Source organism: Vulpes lagopus, chromosome 16 (genome assembly GCF_018345385.1).
Source record: "Vulpes lagopus strain Blue_001 chromosome 16, ASM1834538v1, whole genome shotgun sequence".
In the NCBI taxonomy this organism is placed as follows: Eukaryota; Metazoa; Chordata; class Mammalia; order Carnivora; family Canidae; genus Vulpes; species Vulpes lagopus.
The window spans coordinates 15,036,520-15,055,152 of record NC_054839.1 but is presented as its reverse complement, the minus strand read 5'-3'; the positions used below and the strand labels follow the sequence as shown (position 1 = coordinate 15,055,152).

The following is an 18,633-nucleotide window of genomic DNA, read 5'->3' as shown; positions in this document are numbered from 1 at the left end:
CAGCTCCCTGAGTGAGGCTCACCAGTTCAAAAGAAACATGTATTTGTAACTAGCTCTTTAGGGTTTTATACTCACATTGTGAAAGAAAACCAGGTATCATAAGACATTTGACAAATGGTTCCAACACAAAAGAGAGAAATCAGAATGAACGAGAAAAGGGAAGCATAGAGAAGGCAGAGGTAATGCAGGGAGCAGAACAACACATCCCAAAATTAACACTCTTACATAAAAAATATATTGTGTCCATGAAAGAAAAACTAAATGCTGTAAGCTAGGAATAGGATACAAGAAAGATCTCCAGAAAATTTTAAAAAGTTGAATGAAAAGGACAAAGGAATAAAAAAAAGAAGACAAAGCAAGTAGAGACTCGACTGAGAAGATTCAGAGAGGACAGAGAAAATGAAGGAAAGCACTAGAGAAATAGCAAAAGTTAAAAGTAGAAATAGCAGAATTGATGGGACACAAATCTCCAGTAGGAGTTCACCAATACTTACTACACTGAAGGAAAGAGGATCAATACAAAGATATACCATCATGAAATTTCTAAACGCCAGGGAGAAAAAGATTCTAAAACCTTTCAAACTGGATAAATACATAATTAAACAAAGCAGAAAGACAAAGGAATTAAAATCAGAATGATTACTGGTCTCTACAGCCTATTAGGAGATAGGAGACAGTAATGACAGCTTCCAAAACTGGAAGAAAAAGGATTACCCAGTCCAATTACCAATAAGATGGAAATGTAGCATAAGATTAAAATAATTTTTCTCTCATGCATGCTTATCTGGGAGACAAGTAAAATCAGAAATAAATTTAAAAATAGGGAAAGGTATAATACTCACAAAACCAGAGATAAAGCAGAAACCTACAAAATGAGAGTGGCAAAGGGAGACCCAGAAAGGAAGCTGTACTTTAGGTCCAGAGCATGGGTGCTGGTTTGTTAGCTGCTATGTTTAAGTAAATTTGTAAGAAAATTTCTGGATAGGTAAACTTACCAATCTATTGACTATCTGGATACATTTGCAATAAGAAGAATACTATGCAAATAGGTTAAAAAAAAAGGAGTAATTCTTTAAAAAAATCAAGTTGCTAAAAAATGGAAAGAAATCATAGTATTTGATTTACGAAGCAAGGAATACCTCAAAAGTCTCACACACACTAAATATTCCCTTAAGCAAAATGTGTTAAAAACAGACCTGACAATCACCGGGTTTGCACTGTATAGGCCTTACCATTTCTTAATGTACTGAAATATTTCTGTACCAGCTGGTAAATAGCTGCTGTCCTGGGATGACAACTGCCACTTTGACCTCTCTCCTAGATCCTCAATGTCAACATGGTTCAGCCACTACACAGTGACCGTTGGCAGGAGGGCCTTAAGACTCCATTGCAGCTCTAGGATCTGCTTCTGGTTGGCTCTCTGACTTGTTGCTCTTGAAGCCACAACCTTTTTTTTTTTTTTTAAGATTTTATTTATTTATTCATAGAGAGAGAGAGAGAAAGAGAGAGAGAGAGAGAGAGAGAGAGGCAGAGACACAGGCAGAGGGAGAAGCAGGCTCCATGCAGGGAGCCTGACGTGGGAGTCGATCCAGGGTCTGCAGGATCACGCCCTGGGCTGCAGGCGGCGCTAAACCGCTGCGCCACCGGGGCTGCCCCACAACCGTTTTTAAATATTTTAAGTTATGCCTCTGGACTTGGAGAGACCAAGTGAAGGTAGGGAGGTAGAAGAGAGCTCAATCCCCAGTTACTACAACAGGAACTCAGCAAATGTATCTAAAACTTAAGATGTCCTGTACAACTGGAGGAATACAAAAGAATTAGATTTATTTTGTTGAAGTACTTATAGGTCAGTTGGAAATGATATTTACATCCACATATGGTATGAATGAAAAAAGGCAATTAATGGGAAATAACAATATTGCATTGTGAATACCAATATTTAAGGATAACATAGTGTTATTCAGATGACGTTTTATGGCAACTGATACTAAGTAGTTGGTTTAGGCTGTATAATACCTGAAATTCATTTGGATCACAGCAGATACTGCTGTTAATATTTACCTAGAACAGTCATGAGTAAATGAATCCATTTCCTTCCACATACAAGTTAGATTATGAATAATATTTTAAACTTTTAAAGAAATCTATTGCAATTACATAAACAGCTTGACTATTTCCTACCAGCTGTTCTCAGGAATGTATTTTACCTTAATGCACTTAACAGCCTCAGGGACACAGATGTTATAAAAGGCTTTAAATACTATAATTAACTTGAACCAGAATTGGTTCTTAAGAAACAAGGCATATACAACTTAGTAACAAATCAGTAAGCAGTTTCAGATTCATATAAAAAAAAGGGCAAATCAACCAGAAAAATGTTTTACTCTCAAATGAGCAGTGATTCTTAGTATCACTATTATGTATCTACCAGTCACGCTTGACAGGTATGATATTTGCACAAGCCTCAGTTCCTAAGGAAGGTGAGGTCTGAATAGCAACTGTGCTCTACCACCAGGGAGCAAGCAGAGAAAAGCCCACTTCCATTACAAAAAGGACAAGAAACGGGCATCTGGGTGGCTCAGTGGGTTAGTGAATGCTCAGGTCAAGATCTCAGGGTTGTGGAATGGAGCCCCAGTGGGGCTCCCTGCTCAGCAGGGAGTCTGCTTCTCTCTCTGCTCCTCCCACCTCTTCTGTTCTCTCTCAAAATAAATAAATAAAATCTTTTTAAAAGACTCACTGTTTTTATATTCCATGAGGTTACATAATGACTACAGGAAATTTGTGTTCCTTCTCCCCATAAAAGCACCTGAAGACTATTCATAAAAAAATGTTTTTCTAAGAAGAGATGCCTCAATGCAACTTGGCCCTAAAATAAAGTTCATCTCGGTTGCTTTTTAGTTTTGTTTTTAACGAACTAGGGGTGGTAGAAGGGGAGGAGGGCGGGGGGTGGGAGTGAATGGGTGACGGGCACTGGGGGTTATTCTGTATGTTGGTAAATTGAACACCAATAAAAAATAAATTTAAAAAAATTATATAAAAATATAGTAATGAAAAAAGTCAATGAGACTTATTCTCAGCTTAGAAATTATGATTTGAAAAAAAAAGAAAAAGAAATTATGATTTGGAAAAACCACTCTTACATGAGTAAAAAATTCACAATTCCTATCACACTGGCTTTTCAATTACATTGAACCTGAACTTCTGGCTTCCTGGCTTCGCTTCCATTTCTATGCAGCCTGTACACATCCCAGAGGTCTTCACATGGGCTAATCCTTGGGCCGCTTAAGCCAATGTCGTATCTAGCTTATAACATTTCAACCTTACAGCACTTTATCCAGCCGCCTTCCTTCATTCATATGCCTGGTATTTTGGACTTTCTTTAAAACAAAAGAGATTGATGCTCCTGTAAATTTATGTTAGGCAACTTGAGCACGAATTTGGCATCATAGCCATTTTTATACATGGCTTCACCTTACTGCCTTTTGTAGCCCCCTGAGCAGCAATTTCTAAAACCTCACTGCTCTCTTTTCCACTAAGGTCAGGAACACAGCAGGGATGTCCACTATCACCTCTGCTGTTCAACACAGTACTATAAATCCTAGCGTCAGCAATCAGAGAACAAAAAGAAATAAAAGGCATTCAAATAGGCAAAGAGGCACAGGCAGAGGGAGAAGCAGGCTCCATGCAGGGAGCCCGATGCCTGTGCCTGTGCCTCTGCCCCCCCCCCCCCCCCGGTGTCTCTATGAATAAATAAATAAAATCTTAAAAAAAAAAAAACCAAATAGGCAAAGAAGTTATCAAACTCTCACTCTTTGCAGATGACATCATACTATATGGAAAACCCAAAAGATTCCACCCCAAAATTGCTAGAACTCATTTGGTAGTTCAGCAACATGACAAAATATAAAATCAATGCACAGAAATCAGTTGCATTTCTATACAGTAACAATGAGAGAGAAGAAAGAGAAATTAAGGCGTCAATCCCATCAATCCCATTCACAATTGCACCCAAAACCATAAGATACCTAGAAATAAACCTAACCAAAGAGGCAAAGGATCTGTACTTTCTGTACTCAGAAAAGTATAGGATACTCACGAAAGAAACTGAGAAAGACTCAAAGAAATGGAAACATGTTCCATGTTCACTGATAAGAATAACTATTGTTAAAATATCTATGCTACCTAGAGTAATCTATACATTCAATGCAATCTCTATCAAAATACCATCAGCTTTTTTCTCAGAGTAGGAACAAATAATCCTAAAATTTGTATGGAACTAGAAAATGACCCTGAATGGCCGAAGGAATGTTGAAAAAGAAAACCAAAGCTGGTGGCATCACAATTCTGGACTTTAAGCTCTATTACAAAGCTGTAGTCATCAGGAAGGTATGGTACTAGCCCAAAAACAGACATATAGATTAATGGAACAGAATAGAGAACCCAGATATGGACTCTCAACTCTATGGTCAACTAATCTTCAACAAAGGAGGCAAAAATATACAATCGAGAAAAGACAGTCTTTTCAACAAATAATGTTGGGAAAATTGGACAGGCCCATACAGAAGAGTGAACCTAGACCTTTTCCTCACACCATACACAAAACAGACTCAAAATGGATGAAAGACCAAAATGTGAGACTGGAATCCATCAAAATCCTAGAGGAGAACATAGCCAGAGACCTTGGCCACAGCAACTTCTTACTAGACACGTCTCCAAAAGCAAAGGAAACAAAAGAATAAACTATTGGGACTCCATCAAGATAAAAAGCTTTTGTGCACTAAAGAAATAGCTGTCTAAATCAAAAGACAGTGGACAGAATGGCAGAAGATATTTGCAAATGATATATCATATAAAGGGCTAGTATCTAAAATCTATAAAGAACTTCTCAAACTCAACACCCAAAGAACAAATAATCCAGTCAAGAAATGGACAGAAAACATGAACAGACATTTCTCCAAAGAAAACATACAAATGTCCAACAGACACAGGAGAAAATGCCCCACATCACTCGGCATCAGGGAAATACAAATCAAAACTACAATGAGATACCACCTCACACCGGTCACAATGGCTAAAAAGAACAAGTCAGGAAACAACAGATGTTGGAGAGAATACGGAGAAAGGGGAATCCTCTTACACTGTTGGTGGGAATGCAAGCTTGTGCGGCCTCACAACGTTCCTCAAAAAGGAAGGTCCTCAAAGAGGTTGAGGTTGTGGAGGTTCCTCAAAAAGTTAAAAATAGAGCTACCTTACAACTCAGCAGTTGCACTCCTGTGTATTTACCCCACAGATACAAATGCAGTGATCCGAAAGGGCATCTGCACCCCAATGTTTACAGTGGCAATGGCCACAATAGCCAGATTATGGAAAGAGCCCAGATGTCCATCGACTGATGAATGGATAAAGAAGAGGTGATATATGTATATATAATGGAATACTACTTAGCCATCAAAAAATGAAATCTTGCCATTTTCAACGATGTGGATGGAATTAAAGGATATTATGCTAAGTGAAATAAGTCAATCGGAGAAAGACAATTATATGATCTCATTTGTATGTGTCATTTAAGGAACAAAACAGAGGAGCATTGGGGAAGGGAGGGAAAAAGAAGACGAAATCAGAGAGAGAGAGAGAAACCATAAGAGACTCTAATCACAGGAAACAAGGGTCGCTGGAGAGGAGGGGCATAGGGTGATGGGTACCTGGGTGAGAGACATTAATGAGGGCACGTGATTAATGAGCACTGGGTGTTATATAAAACTGATGAATCATTGATGTCTACCTCTGAAACCAATAATACATTATATGTTAATTGAATTTAAATAGAATTTAGAAATTTAAAAAAATACTTCACTGTTCTTGTAAAGTTCTATCCTACCATGCAACCCACTCTCTCAAATGGCCTTGCCTCCTTAGTAATTTCATTAAGTAGATGCTTAGTGATCACATACCATGTTCCTGGGCACTGCGCCTGCAAGTCCCAATAAGAGACATGATCCCTGCTCTTAGAGAGGATGGAGTCCAGTGAGAAGGCAGGTGATGGAACAGCCCATTGTCACAAGCATTATGCAGGAGTACACAGTACTACTGTAGCATGTGATGTTAGCACAATGTCATGGGGAGGGTCAGAAAAGGCTTCCCAGAAGTCCTACACAAAGTGTTATTTTCCCCCAAAGTAACATTAAAGCCAAAAGCCCCAGAGAAGCACACACAGGTGAGAAGACAAGGGAGGCAAGGTGCATGAACCCTGGGAACAAGCACTCAAAAGCCCTCTGATGAGGAGGAGGAGCCCATTCAGGAACCTGTACTGATCTGCCCACGTGGTGAGAACAGAAGAGCGAGGAGAGTTGTGAAAGGTGAGACTAAAGAGTTGAACAGGGATGGAATCAGGTGAGACATTATAATGTCAATAATCCTGAACTTTGCTGTTAGCATGGAGAAATATTACATTCACGAGAGACAGGATCATATCTGTAGCCTAACAACTTATAAAATGCAGGAACTCATCTAAAAAACTTGGGATCTGTATGGGCATGAGAAATTCAGCCCCAGTGATGTTCCATCTTTCCAAGTTTGGTTCTTGTCCTAGCATTTATCTAAGAAGCCAGCTTTCCACTCCTTCCTAAGAAAGTATAAATTAGGGAAGCCCTGGTGGCCCAGTGGTTTAGCGCCACCTTCAGCCCAGGGCCTGATCCTGGAATCCTGGGATCGAGTCCTGCCTCGGGCTCCCTGCATGGAGCCTGCTTCTCCCTCTCTCTCTCTCTCTCTCTCTCATGAATGAATGAATAAATAAATAAATCTTTAAAAAAAGAAGTATAAATTACATTCTTTAAAATTCTACATTCAAGTTCCCTATCCTGTAAATCCTGATAATTATCTTTCCTTGTACTTTAAGAAAGGTCGATAATGGCAATTTAAGTACTCGAAAACAACTTATGCATCATTCAGAGGTCTTAAATCTCCTTTAGAAAGAAGGGAGGGTCTAAAACCCAAATCATGAGTTAACTATATTGACATCACTTATTCATGAGATTATAGTAAAAGTTTCTTGGATCATATTTTTGAAAATCTGCATTCCAACTCACCTTTCTGTCATTATCATATTTAGAATGAATTCCCAAAACATCCCAAATATTAGCATCTGGAAATATATCTAGGAGAACACTCTTCACATTGTCCACAGTGAGGATATTGTCATTCTTCACTTTTTGGTACATCTACAGAAATAAAGGTTTTATAATTAATTTTCATCTTACGGCAATTAGCTTTCTTTCTTATCCTGAACATGCAGATTTATAAAATAAAAACACACTTTATACTTTTAAGTTCTAAGTATACCACATATGTACATATATACACATGTCCCCCACCCACACAGATAATTCATTTTAACCACACAATATATCTCCCAATAAAAATGGTTTTGTGACTATTTCATAGCTTTCAAAAATATCATAGCATGTTCTATTTTGCTCAAACTAGTTACTGTGATTCTTAGTAAAATAATGGCTCCCTTTATTTAAAAAGGTATGTATAAAATATTTTAAATGACTTTTTTTCAGAAAGGCTTTATTTCATTCCTTTTTTTTTAATTAATTTTTATTGGTGTTCAATTTACCAACATACAGAAAAACACCCAGTGCTCATCCCGTCAAGTGTCCACCTCAGTGCCCGTCACCCATTCCCCTCCAACACCCGCCCTCCTCCCCTTCCACCACCCCTAGTTCGTTTCCCCGAGTTAGGAGTCTTTATGTTCTGTCTCCCTTCCTGATATTTCCCAACATTTCTTCTCCCTTCCTTTATATTCCCTTTCACTATTATTCATATTCCCCAAATGAATGAGAACATACACTGTTTGTCCTTCTCCGATTGACTTATTTCACTCAGCATAATACCCTCCAGTTCCATCCACGTTGAAGCAAATGGTGAGTATTTTTCGTTTCTAATTGCTGAGTAATATTCCATTGTATACATAAACCACATCTTCTTTATCCATTCATCTTTCGATGGACACCGAGGCTCCTTCCACAGTTTGGCTATTGTGGCCATTGCTGATAGAAACATCGGGGTGCAGGTGTCCCGACGTTTCATTGCATCTGAATCTTTGGGGTAAATCCCCAACAGTGCAATTGCTGGGTCGTAGGGCAGGTCTATTTTTAACTCTTTGAGGAACCTCCACACAGTTTTCCAGAGTGGCTGCACCAGTTCACATTCCCACCAACAGTGTAAGAGGGTTCCCTTTTCTCGCATCCTCTCCAACATTTGTTGTTTCCTGCCTTGTTAATTTTCCCCATTCTCACTGGTGTGAGGTGGTATCTCATTGTGGTTTTGATTTGTATTTCCCTGATGGCAAGTGATGCAGAGCATTTTCTCATGTGCTTGTTGGCCATGTCCATGTCTTCCTCTGTGAGATTTCTCTTCATGTCTTTTGCCCATTTCAGGATTGGATTGTTTGTTTCTTTGGTGTTGAGTTTAATAAGTTCTTTATAGATTTTGGAAACTAGCCCTTTATCTGATATGTCATTTGCAAATATCTTCTCCCATTCTGTAGGTTGTCTTTTAGTTTTGTTGACTGTATCCTTTGCTGTGCAAAAGCTTCTTATCTTGATGAAGTCCCAATAGTTCATTTTTGCTTTTGTTTCTTTTGCCTTTGTGGATGTATCTTGCAAGAAATTACTGTGGCCAAGTTCAAAAAGGGTGTTGCCTGTGTTCTCCTCTAGGATTTTGATGGAATCTTGTCTCACATTTAGATCTCTCATCCATTTTGAGTTTATCTTTGTGTATGGTGAAAGAGAGTGGTCCAGTTTCATTCTTCTGCATGTGGATGTCCAATTTTCCCAGCACCATTTATTGAAGAGACTGTCTTTCTTCCAATGGATAGTCTTTCCTCCTTTATCGAATATTAGATGACCGTACATTTCAGGGTCCACTTCTGGGTTCTCTATTCTGTTCCATTGATCTATGTGTCTGTTTTTGTGCCAGTACCACACTGTCTTGATGACCACAGCTTTGTAGTACAACCTGAAATCTGGCATTGTGATGCCCCCAGCTATGGTTTTCTTTTTTAAAATTCCCCTGGCTATTCGGGGTCTTTTCTGATTCCACACAAATCTTAAAATAATTTGTTCTAACTCTCTGAAGAAAGTCCATGGTATTTTGATAGGGATTGCATTAAACGTATAAATTGCCCTGGGTAACATTGACATTTTTACAATATTAATTCTGCCCTTTATTTCATTCCTGATTGCTCTCCTGTAAAGACCTTGACTAGGTTTCCTCTGTACCTCCATTCTCCCCCACCCCCACCTCAGTTACTGTAAGCAGAGTGGCGTGATATAAGTTGTAGCTCCTTTATTTTCTTGTTTCATTTCTCTTTCATTATAGACCCTCTTCTATGCCCCAGACATTCTGCTAGGCATGGGGAAAGGGGCAGCTCTGCCTCAAAGAGAGAAGGTATGTCCGGGCAGATGTCTCAGTTGAGACATAAATATGAACACTGACCTCGCATTAAGACATTCTGGAGAAAAAACTTCCCAAGGAGAAGAAATTTGTACTTACAAACACCACTTAGTAGCATTTTGATATATGGATATCTCTCACTTCTCCAAAGTTCATGTTATGACACCTTTTTTTTTTTTTTTAACAAGAGTGACATAAGTATCTGTTTTCACTAACCAAAAAAAATCCAGAGAGGATCTTTGCTTTTATGAAAAATGTTAGAAAATGAAAATAGCATTCGGTGTTTGTTTTGCAGTGAGAGTGGCCCTGCCAGGCTCCATCCCCAGGAACTACAACTCTGGGATCTCACCATCAAGCTGCCAGAGCTTTGAACTGTGTCTGCAAACATCTGTGCTTTCTCAATTTATTCTGTGCATCATTAGCAAGATATGTCCTAAGGTGTAAAAAAAAGCCTAAAAGAGGTTATTTTTTGGTTCTGGAAAATACTCAATAACTTTTCCATATAAATTGATGGTGACTGCTTCTTTCCTTTACACCATTTGGAGTTAGTACATAAGGTTTCTTAGGAATGCTTTACTCTCAGAAGGGGGGGAACCTGCATCAGTCAAGAATGTTGTTTTGAGGACACCCAGGTGGTTCAGCTGGTGAAGTGTTTGCCTTTGGCTCAGTTCATGATCTCAGGATCCTGGGAACAAGCCCCAAGACCTGTCCCACATGGAGCTCCCTGCTTAACAGGGAGATTGCTTCTCTTTCTCCCTCTGCCCTTTCCCCCTGCTCTCGAGTGTGTGCTCCCACTCTCTCTCTTGCACTTAAGCCTGCCTCTCCAATTCACTTAAAATCATTGCCAGAGAGAGCTGATGGAAGCCCCATGTTATTCCTCATGATAAGGAACCAACATTCTTCTTTATTTCCCTTTTCTCACATAAACCTGGCAACCTGCTCCTTGAAGAAAAGGCACAGGTCTGTAATTAGATCCCACAGTTTAGTTTTATAAGTTTCTTAATTTATAGGTAAGAAGGTAAGATTCCTCCTTGTATCAAGCAGAGTATGCTATGATTTTAGTAACTGAACAAAAAGCAAAAATTTCAGCCTTCTGTAAAACAAACCGGGATTAGAAAAATGAGATTTTTGAATAAAGCAAAAATTATATATGAAAAATTACTGAGATTAGTCATCTTACAAATTAGTCATTTTAAAATAGATATTCTTAAGTTGTCTAAGGCAGGGAGAATGTCTTGCATAAGCTACTTAGATATATAATGAGCCAATGTTCTTATACATTTTTAAAACTGTAAAACTGTTATATACCTTGGTAAGCAAAAACAGCAATTTCAGGTCTTTACTTCTCCATATAATTTTTTTTCTCTCTTTGACTTTATTAAAGTATAACTGACAAATAACATAGCAATTCATTTAAACTGTACAACATGATGGCCTAACAAATGCATAGTGAGGGGATTCCCACCACTGAATTAACTAATATATCCATCATGTGACACAAATTTTCCCTTCTTTTTGGTAAGAACACTAGAATTCTTCTGGCAAATTTCAATTCTACAGTACTGCATTATGAATCACAGTCACCATGCTGTACATGAGATCTGCAGAACTCACTCCTCTCTTTTTAATTCTAATTTGTACCCTTTGACCAGCATTTCCCCATTTTGCCCATCCCCAGGCCAACCACTTTTCTACTTTGTTTCTAGGAGTTCAGCTTTTTTAGATCCCACCTACACGGGGTATTATACAGTATTTATATTTCTTTGATATATTTCACTTAGCCTAATATCTTCCAGGCTCATCCATGTTGTCACAAATGATAGGATTTCCTTCTTTTTAAAGGCTGCATAAGGGCAGCCCGGGTGGCTCAGTAATTTAGCGCCGCCTTCAGCCTAGGGCCTGATCCTGGAGACCTGGGATCAAGTCCCATTTTAGGCTCCCTGCATGGAGCCTGTTTCTCCCTCTGCCTGTGTCTCTGCCTCTCTCTTTCTCTGTTGTGTCTCTCATGAATAAATAAAATCTTTAAAAAATAAATAAAAAATAAAGGCTGCATAATATTCTGATTTATGAATACATACATACATACACACCATACATTTTTCTTTGTCCATGCATCCACTGATGGATACTTAAGTCACTTCCATACCTTGGTTATTGTGAATAACGCTGCAGTAAATGTGGGAGTACAGATAACGCTTTAAGATACTGATTTCATTTCTTTGGATACACAGCTGAAGTGGGATTGTTGGTTCATACTGTGGTGCTATTTTAAATTTCCTAAGCAACTTCCAGACTGTTTTCCATAATGGCCGTACCAAATATATTCTCAGAGGGTTCCCTTTTCTCTACATGATGCTAGCATCTTTCATCCTGTTTGTCTAATAACAGACCCCCTACAGGTGTGAGATGACAGCTCACTGTGGGCTTTGATTTACATTTCCTTAATGACTAATCAAGTCTAGCACCCTTTCATATACCTGCTGGTCATCTGTATGTCTTGGGGAAAATGGCCATTCAGATCTATTGGGTTGTTTACTTTTTTTTGTTTGTTTTTTTGCTATTGAGTTGTATGAATTCCTTGTATATTTTGGACATTAACTTCTTATTGAATAGGTAGTTTGCGAATATTTTCTCCCATTCCACAGCTGTTTTGTTTCACTGATAGTTTCCTTTGCTGTGCAGACGCATTTTATTTTGATATAAACCCCTTGTTTATTTTTGCTTTTGTTGCCTTTTTGTTGTCAAGTCCAAAAAATCATTGCCAGGATCAATGTCAAGGAACTTACCCCCCGTGTTTTCTTTTAGAACGGTTTCAAGTCTTATGTTCAACTTTTTAATCCATTTTCAGTTAACCTTTGTGTCTGATATAAGATAGGGATTCAGTTTCATCACTTTGCATGTGGATATCCAGTTGTGTCAATTTACTACAATCTACTTCCTACTAATCCTAACTTTATGTTAGCAAAATATCAAATTTTAAGTATCAATACAGATCCATTTAGTCCTTCATTCCTCTGTACAATTATTGTCATATGTTATATATGTTAAAATTTGTTTTGTTTCATCTTGTGCAATTTAAACATGATAAAATATATTCTTATAGCCTTTTGTATGTACCATATATTTACATTTTATTTACCTCTTCTTGTGAATGTGAGTTACCATCTGGTGTCGCTTCCTCTCAGCCTGAAGGATCTCCTTTGGTAGTTCCAAGAATTCTATCTGTGAATATTTTTATTTTGATCTTTTTGCAAGGATCATAGTTCATGTACCTCTTGTTGAACTTCTGAAAACTGACTTATTTCATGTATTCTGTCCAGTTTTATACTTGCTTACTGTGAGATAGTTAATCTGATTACCCCATTGTGGCCAAAGCTAAAGCCTTAAATTACTTCCGCGTTCTCAAACATGCATTCAAAAAGTATTCATCTAGTATGTAACATACATTTTTAAAAATCTTAATCTTATAAGGTAGGAAGAGAAAATTAAATTACTTGTAAGTTTGCATAGCCACTGTGGAGAGCTGAGTTACACAGTCAGACTGTTTTACTACATAAATACTGTACTTACTCTACCATAATCCTCTATCAAATGTCAATAATTTTCATATACTTATAATTCTGACCTTCAATTATATTCCTTTCTCCTGATATTGTATTTGCAAATTATGTAATTTAGATAAAATAACTTTCTCATTGAAAATAATGAAACAATATTAAAGAGATTTTATAATTCACATATTTTTCTAAAAGACTAGATTTTTGCTCAAATTATTCTAAATTAGTGAAGCTAAGTCATCTAAAGGACAATACATTCTCAAGAGAATGTTAGCTCAATCATGTTTTACTTTTCTATAGGCTACAAAAATTTTAGGGTTGAAGCATACATAGCTTGAATAACTACCAATATTCACACACTTCTGACCATGGTGGAAGTCAGACTATAGTCTATAGTCTAGTATGCTTTAAATATTCCTTCCTCGGGATGCCTGGGTGGCTCAGTGGTTTAGTGCCTGCCTTCAGCTCAGGGTGTGATCCTGGGGTCCTGGGATCCGAGTCCCACATCGGGCTTCCTGAATGGAACCTGATTCTCCCTCTGCTTGTGTCTCTGCCTCTCTCTCTGTCTCCATGAATAAATAAAGAAAATCATAAATAAACAAATAAATATTCCTTTCTCACACATTTTCACGTTTTTCCCTCTCCTTCCTCTAATTGCTTAGTATAAATTTTAGGCTATAGCATATATTTAATATTTTTATGCTGCATTGTATAGAAACCTATGGTTTAAGTGTAATTTGGTTTTCCAAGATATTACAGTATTATGCTGAGCATCACAGAAGGTAATTCAAAAGGGTCAGTGATTGAGAAGCATGGCATCTCATTCCTCTGTACAAAAATTATACAAATTTATGTCTGATAGAAGATACTTACAGAATAGAGTCAATGGAGCAAATTAAGATAATCTAGGTAAAGAGAATTTCAAAAGGTCTTCAAGTTTCTCAGTTTTGAATATTATACCGATCCTTTCACAATAAGCAGGCCAGACTTCAAAAAGCTACATCAGTTTGAATAAGTCCCTTAAAACTCTTACACCAATAAATTAATAAAAGTAAGACTGACACACAAGATTGACACATAATCCACAACACTGTTTTATGGAACAAAGTATATCCCCACATCACTGAAGTGCAGGTAGTTTCTGTGCCCCCCCCCCCCCCCCCGAACAGTAAGTTTGTGAGGTATTCCATGGTGTTCCTAGGAGCTACTGAAGCAGGGCAGGGAGTTTATAGGGCTTTGGTAATTTCATATTCTCACTTTGAAGAACCACCTGCCTTGTTGTAATAGTGAATGAACACTAAAGACCAATGAATTTTAAAACGAACAAAAGCTAGTTTCTAAACTATAGTCTGACTTTCTTAAGTATTGTTAAATACAGTTCTTTAATACACTTGCTTCCACAATGGGCCGTAACAGTTTCAACCTCAATTATGAAATAAGCTTCCCATATCTTACTGTTCTTTAATCAAGTTCTTACCAATTGCTTTTTTTTATACAATCTCTTTGTCAAACTCAGTACCTATCCTGCTATTTCCACTTCCATTTGCTGTCATGAAGTGATCTCCTTCTCTTCTGAAATTCTTTAGGAAGGGTCTACATACTTAGTCATTTAGAATATTTAAGTTTGCAGTAATCTTCTTTATTCATGTTTTTTTTTTTTTTTCCAAGACCTAGTTCAGGAATTCTTCCCTAACCATTTTCTATGAGTATGTTTTCCTCTAAACTTTATATATACAATTTAAATTCCATTAGCAGCTGGTGAAGCTCAAGTAAATTCACCTATTTTGGCAGTCTGAGTTGCCAAATTTATAAAGTGGGGACATTATGTACCTCAGTTGGGAGTTGGAAGAATTAAATTTATCTATATTAATTCCCATGATCATTTTTAATAAACTTTGAAAGATAAATGAGAATAATTACAGTAATACCCAGTATATAGTCTAAAGAAATTATACCTAGTGCACTCACTTGTACTATGGAAATAAATGCCTGTGATACATCATGTTCTTCTGCAATATAGTTGAAAGCTCGCCAAAGAGCAACACCAACGTCATCTGTTCCATCAATTTCATCATCTGTGCTAACAATGAACACAAAACCAATTCTGGGAAAAGAAGGTGAATAAGGAACGTTAAAACTTAAATCACAACCAATCATCATTTTTCAACATTACTAAACTATAACATGTAAATGGAAGAATGTGTTAATAGAGGGGATAGGGGAGTAATATATTTGAAAAGGTTTGATTTGTAATGTCTATTCAACAACATTTGCCTAACTAATGGATTCCTCTAAACTGTCAAACTCTGGTGGTGAAATTATCTAATGACCATGTTTTTCCAGAAAAATAAAGGGGAAGTGTACTCTTAACACAACCTCAGGGAAATGGATTCATCTTTAGACACCCAAAGTGATCAGATCATTCTCTCAGGAAAGTAACAGTTGGTAAATGAGATTACTAAGCAGCTTTGATTAATAGAGTCTATCATAAAGGTAATGACACCTCACAGCACAGCTGTGTTGTGACAGGCATTAAAGATGACCACTGCTTTGAATCCCACATCAACACTCTGTGTAATACTCTGTAGTACAACATGAACATTACTGGATTTCCTTCAGTTGACCATTTAATGTTATAAATTGACAATTACCTAAGAGGAATTTTATGATAATAGAAAAGTTCAGCAAGTTTTATAAAATCCAAGGCATACTCTTGAGCAGGATCAATAAACAGAACCTAAAAGAAAGTAGATAGTTTATAAATCACTATTGTGTTTTAACACTTTGGAATTTTCATGAATTTCAAGTTTCTATTTTCTGTCACTAAAAGTATGAAACCAAGGTACAGTCTTTTTTTTTAAAGAAATTTCTAGGGATGCCTGGGTGGCTCAGCGGTTGAGCGTCTGCTTTTGGCTCAGGGCATGATCCCAGAGTCCTGGGATTGAGTCCCAGGCTCAACATCAGGCTCCCTGCAAGAAGCCTACTTCTCTCTCTGCCTGTGTCTCTGCCTCTGTTTCTCTTGTGAATAAATCAAATCTTTAAAACATAATAAAAGAAATTCCTAACAATTCTAAAGAATTTTATGTAAGAAGGAATTTCACAGGTAATGAAGGATTTCTAAAAGGTGCACATCTGTTAAATACATGGAATTCAATATCAGATCACTCATCCTCTTTTTGAAGCACAGCACAAAGTAATTTTTTAAAATATTTTTATTAAAAGATTTTATTTATTCACGAGAGATACAGAGAGAGAGGCAGACACAGGCAGAGGGAGAAGCAGGCTTCATGCAGGGAGCCCGATGTGGGACTCTGGGACTCGATCCCAGGACGCTGGGATCATGCCCTGAGCCAAAAGCAGACACTCAACCACTGAGCCACCCAGGTGTCCCAAGTAAATTTTTTTAAATAACAAATGAAATACCTTATTCTAAATGTGCACTGGATTTTCCATAACTGTTTTTTTAAAAGAAGACAGTAATTGATTTTTGAAAAAAATTGCATTAATGTAACTGCTTGTTCTACATTGCTGTAGGAAATAACATATTCGCTTTCTTTGTGGAAAACAAAAAAAAAGCCCTAGCTAAGTGTTTTCTGCATATTTCACAGTTGTGTAAGGTTATTCAATACTGTAACAGTGACCTCATATGCATAGATGATAAAATATTTCTAGATTTTTCTCTGAAATGTACTAAGCTTTAATCTTTAATTAGTTCTTTATAATATAGAAGGGGAAAAGTTCAAATTCCTTTCAGAAAATGTAAAATAACTCATTAATTTTGCATCGGAAGTAGGAAAGCACATGTAAATAAGAAGAGGCAGATTATGTGTGGCATTGCTGGCTTTGGATGCCTTAGCAGCCATGCAACCCCAAGCTTGTTATATCAGGCAAGTATTTCCCTCCTTATTACAGATGCCTATTCACTCAGAACAGGGTTATCCAAAAAGAATGCTGATACCTTTTTAAAAGATGTCTACAAAATATCATATAAAACTCACCAAATTATGAAAATTACGCCTTATGGAAGGTATAGTTCCAGGGAATACTGGCTTGAGAAGCTCCTGGCAACTTGCAGGCCATGTAACATACAAATCATCATTTTCTAGGTCATTGATCCACTAGAAAAGAATCCAGAAATCTGTGAAAGCTATATCAAGATAACACTTAAATCATTTAAACCATTTTAATTTAAATCAGTTTTCACTTTAACAAAGTAAAAATACACAGAAAGTTCTAGATTTCTGATTAAAGACAAGAAGCCAGTTGGGTTTTCTTTAAATTAAGGAATACAATGTGCAACAATTTTACATCCCAATGGTCTTTTATTCTTTTTGTATATTTTTTTATTGGAGTTCAATTTGCCAACATATAGGGCTTATCCTGTCAAGCGCCCCCCTCGGTGTCCGTCACCCAGTCACCCCAACCCCCCACCCACCTCCCTTTCCACCACTCCTTGTTCGTTTCCCAGAGTTAGGAGTCTCTACATGTTCTGTCACCCTCACTGATATTTCCCACTCATTTTCTCACCTTTTCCCTTTATTCCCTTTCACTATTTTTTTGTATTCCCCAAACGAATAAGACCATAGAATGTTCGTCCTTCTCCGATTGACTTACTTCACTCAGCATAATACCCTCCAGTTCTATCCACCTCGAAGCAAATGGTGGGTATTTGTAGTTTCTAATGGCTGAGTAATATTCCATTGTATACATAGACCACATCTTCTTTATCCATTCATCTGTCAATGGACACCGAGGCTCCTTCCACAGTTTGGCTATTGTGGACATTGCTGCTATAAACATCAGGGTGCAGGTGTCCCAGTGTTTTACTGCATTTGTATCTTTGGGGTAAATTCCCAGCAGTGCAATTGCTGGGTCATAGTACAGTTCTATTTTTAACTCTTTGAGGAACCTCCACACAGTTTTCCAGAGTGGCTGCACCAGTTCACATTTCCATCAACAGTGCAAGAAGGTTCCCCTTTCTCCACATCCTCTCCAACATTTGTTGTTTCCTGTCTTGTTAATTTTCGCCATTCTTACTGGTGTGAGGTGGTATCACATTGTGGTTTTGATTGGTATTTCCCTGATGGCAAGTGATGCAGAACATTTTCTCATGTGCTTGTTGGCCATGTATAGATCTTCTTCCTCTGTGAAATTTCTGTTCATGTCTTTTACCCATTTCATGATGGATGATTTCTTGGGTATTGAGTTTATTGAGTTTTTATTGAGTTCTTTATAGATATTAGATACTAGCCCTTTATCTGATATGTTATTTGCAAATATCTTCTCCCATTCTGTAGGTTGTCTTTTAGTTTTATTGACTGTTTCTTTTACTGTGCAGAAGCTTTTTATCTTGATGAAGTCCCAATAGTTCATTTTTGCTTTGGTTTTCCTTGCCTTCATGGATGTATCTTGCAAGAAGTTGCTGTGGCCAAGTTCAAGAAGGGTGTTGCCTGTGTTCTCCTCTAGGATTTTGATTGATTCTTGTCTCACATTTACATCTGTCATCCATTTTGAGTTTATCTTTGTGTATGGTGTAAGAGAATGGTCTAGTTTCATTCTTCTGCAGGTGGCTATCGAATTTTCCCAGAATCATTTATTGAGGAGACTGTCCTTTTCC

General features: G+C 37.4%; 1 protein-coding gene across 1 annotated transcript in view; it reads right to left on the bottom strand.

The window, feature by feature from the left end:
• The window catches only part of UGGT2 (UDP-glucose glycoprotein glucosyltransferase 2), a 196,012-nt gene that overhangs the window by 79,985 nt on the left and 97,394 nt on the right, over positions 1–18,633 (bottom strand). The window contains exons 13-16 of the mRNA XM_041731331.1: positions 17,015–17,134; positions 15,668–15,753; positions 14,985–15,120; positions 7,086–7,217 (exon numbers count right to left, since the gene is read on the bottom strand). Coding sequence (XP_041587265.1) covers positions 7,086–7,217; positions 14,985–15,120; positions 15,668–15,753; positions 17,015–17,134 — 474 coding nt within the window. The remainder of the gene's footprint in view (positions 1–7,085; positions 7,218–14,984; positions 15,121–15,667; positions 15,754–17,014; positions 17,135–18,633) is intronic.